Source organism: Callorhinus ursinus, unplaced genomic scaffold (assembly GCF_003265705.2).
Source record: "Callorhinus ursinus isolate GAN/ISIS: 27379988/994484 unplaced genomic scaffold, GSC_fseal_2.0 scaffold51, whole genome shotgun sequence".
NCBI classification, from domain to species: domain Eukaryota; kingdom Metazoa; phylum Chordata; class Mammalia; order Carnivora; family Otariidae; genus Callorhinus; species Callorhinus ursinus.
This window is the reverse complement of record NW_027397113.1, coordinates 6,030,726-6,033,240: the sequence shown is the minus strand read 5'-3', so window position 1 is coordinate 6,033,240 and position 2,515 is coordinate 6,030,726. Positions and strand designations below refer to the sequence as shown.

At 56.7% G+C, this 2,515-nt stretch overlaps 1 protein-coding gene across 1 annotated transcript in view; it reads right to left on the bottom strand.

Annotated features, from left to right (window-relative positions):
• Nucleotides 1-1,472: 1,472 nt before the first annotated feature.
• The window catches only part of CDCA5 (cell division cycle associated 5), a 12,618-nt gene continuing 11,575 nt past the window's right edge, over nt 1,473-2,515 (bottom strand). The window contains exons 9-10 of the mRNA XM_073883500.1: nt 2,254-2,320; nt 1,473-2,100 (exon numbers count right to left, since the gene is read on the bottom strand). Coding sequence (XP_073739601.1) covers nt 1,936-2,100; nt 2,254-2,320 — 232 coding nt within the window. The 3' untranslated portion in view covers nt 1,473-1,935. The remainder of the gene's footprint in view (nt 2,101-2,253; nt 2,321-2,515) is intronic.

The following is a 2,515-nucleotide window of genomic DNA, read 5'->3' as shown; positions in this document are numbered from 1 at the left end:
TGTGTGTGTGTGTGTGTGTGTGTGTGTGTGTGTGTGTGTGAAAAGACCTGGTAGCGCCCTGGGGCCCCCACCACTTTGCTGTGGGACCTCCCCTTGACCGGGCCTTCCTGTCAGGCGCGGGGAATGCTCTGTCCACGGACTGGCTATAGGGCCTGAGCCCGGGGCGGCACGATGCTGGGGCCTCTGGGGTGTCTGTCAGCAGGTCTGGGCTTTAGAGACAACTGGGAAGAGACGCTGTTTCTTGCAGTATTCACGTGGCCACGCGTGCTTGCTCTCCTAGGCAGAGATGAAGCAGTCTCAAATGGGACCACGGGACGAATGTGCCTTGTTGGTAGAAGTCCTTCAGTGGGCCCACTGATTTAACCCTTTCACCGTCGGTCCGACAATCCCCCCTCAGTCCGAGGATCAGCTGGTTTCCTTCGAGAAAATGGCAAGATGGCCCTTTGTAACAGCTGGGACCCTGGTGGAGAACTGGTCTGGAAGCGGGAGGTGGGGACTCCGGGAGCCAGGCCAGGAGGGTGGAGTCCTGCCCGTGGGGGCTGCTGAGTCTGCCCTCAGCTCTGCTCAGCCTGAAGCGACGACCAAATCAAACCTTCACCAGTCGAATCTGCTCATAGCTTTTGGTCCAGGCAGGATGGCACCAGGTCTAGTGGAAGTCCAACTGGGTCCAAAGAGGGGCCGCAAGCCCGAATTTCCAGCCTCTTGTACCCTGCGCTGGGTGCGAGGGCAGAAAGATGGCCACTGTCCTTTCCGTGTCCGACTGGAGGATTTCTGCCCAGGACATAGTAGTGCCCTTAGGGACATGGGGCTTTGAAAAAAATCGTTCCATAGGATATTGACCAATTTTTGTCTAATTTAGCAATCTTATTTTAGGATTCCTTCTGTTTTCTCCTATGTTGATTTCTTGCATCCTCCTTTAATATTTTATTTATTTATTTGACACAGAGAGAGAGACAGCGAGAGAGGGAACACAAGCAGGGGGACCGTGAGAGGGAGAAGCAGGCTTCCCGCGGAGCAGGGAGCCTGATGCGGGGCTCGATCCCAGGACCCTGGGATCATGACCTGAGCCGAAGGCAGACGCTTAACGACTGAGCCCCCCAGGCGCCCCTCTTGTGTCCCCCTTTGAACTGGTTCTGTCATCTTGCTGTCTCCATCATCTTCCTCACAAAACTGAAGCATGCTCCCTGCCTAATTGTACGGGAATTCTCTCTCCCCCCCGCCCCTGCTTCAGCTGGGAACTCAGGCAGCCAGCTGCCGCCCAGGGTGGGAAGAGTCCCGTTGGGGAAGGGCGTGAGGCCTCAGGAGTGTCAGGTGTTAGGTGTTGGACCCTTGGGTAGCTCCCACTAGCAGTCCCCACCCCTGCCCTTGACTTGACTTACCAAGGGGAAGAGATTTATCCAAAGTCTCAAGACAGCTAGTGGCTCTTACCACCCCTCCCTAGTCTCTTTCTGCCCTTTGGAGTTAGACCAGGGGACTCCATCCTTGGGGGAGAGGGGTGTGGCCCCCTTCCAGTCCCACCCCAGTGCTTATCACTGGGACATTGCCCTTGAGGCTGACACCAACCAGAGACCAAGCTTATTTTGGGGCTGGTGACCTCCCACGCTACCTGACTCCCCGGGGCCCACAAACATGCAGTGAGTGGTGGCTCAGCTCTGAAGTTTATTACTGTGACCTGGAGAGGAGCTGCTGCCCTGGCCTCCCAGGGAAGTGTCTAGTCTCCAACCTCAGGCCCGGCCACAGCTGACGTTGGTGTCTGCGGGTCGTGGGAGCCCCAGGCTCCAGGCTGGCTACAGGATGAACAGTGCTGCCTTCTGGGAGCTGGGCTGCTACAGGCACGGGGAGCTGGGGGAGCAGCTGGGGAAGGCATGCCCTTCCTCCCCCCAGGCCACAGCGGGGCTGCCTGTGCACCTGGAACAGCGCCACCCCCTGGATTGCCTAGGCATCCTCAGGGAAGGCCTGGGCATCCTCAGGGAAGGCCTGGGCATCCTTGGGGAAGGCCTGGGCGTCCTCCCGGACAGCATGGGCTCCCTCCACTACAGCCTTCACCTCCTCCTGGAGGGCCTTTGCTTCCTTCCTTAGGTTCTCATATGAGAAGGTCGTCTGGAACAAAGGGTTGCAGGGCCCAGAGGTGGGTGCAGGGCCCAGAGGTGGGTACCGACCCCAGGCAGGACTGTTGGAGGCCCCCTCACTGGGCTGGGAGGCAGGGAGGAGGAGGCACCACAAAGAAAGGGGGTCCTGGGCTGAGGGCCTTACCAGGTTTTGCAGCTTCTCCCCCAGGGCCCGGTTGTCTGCTTGGATAGTGCTCAGTGACTCCCAAAGTCTAGAATTAAAAGAGACCCCTTCAGGTACATGCACCCCGATGTTTATAGCAGCAATGTCCACAATAGCCAAACTGTGGAAAGAGCCAAGATGTCCATTGACAGATGAATGGATAAAGAAAATGTGGTATATATATATATATATATATATATATATATATATATATATACAATGGAATATTATGCGGCCATCAAAA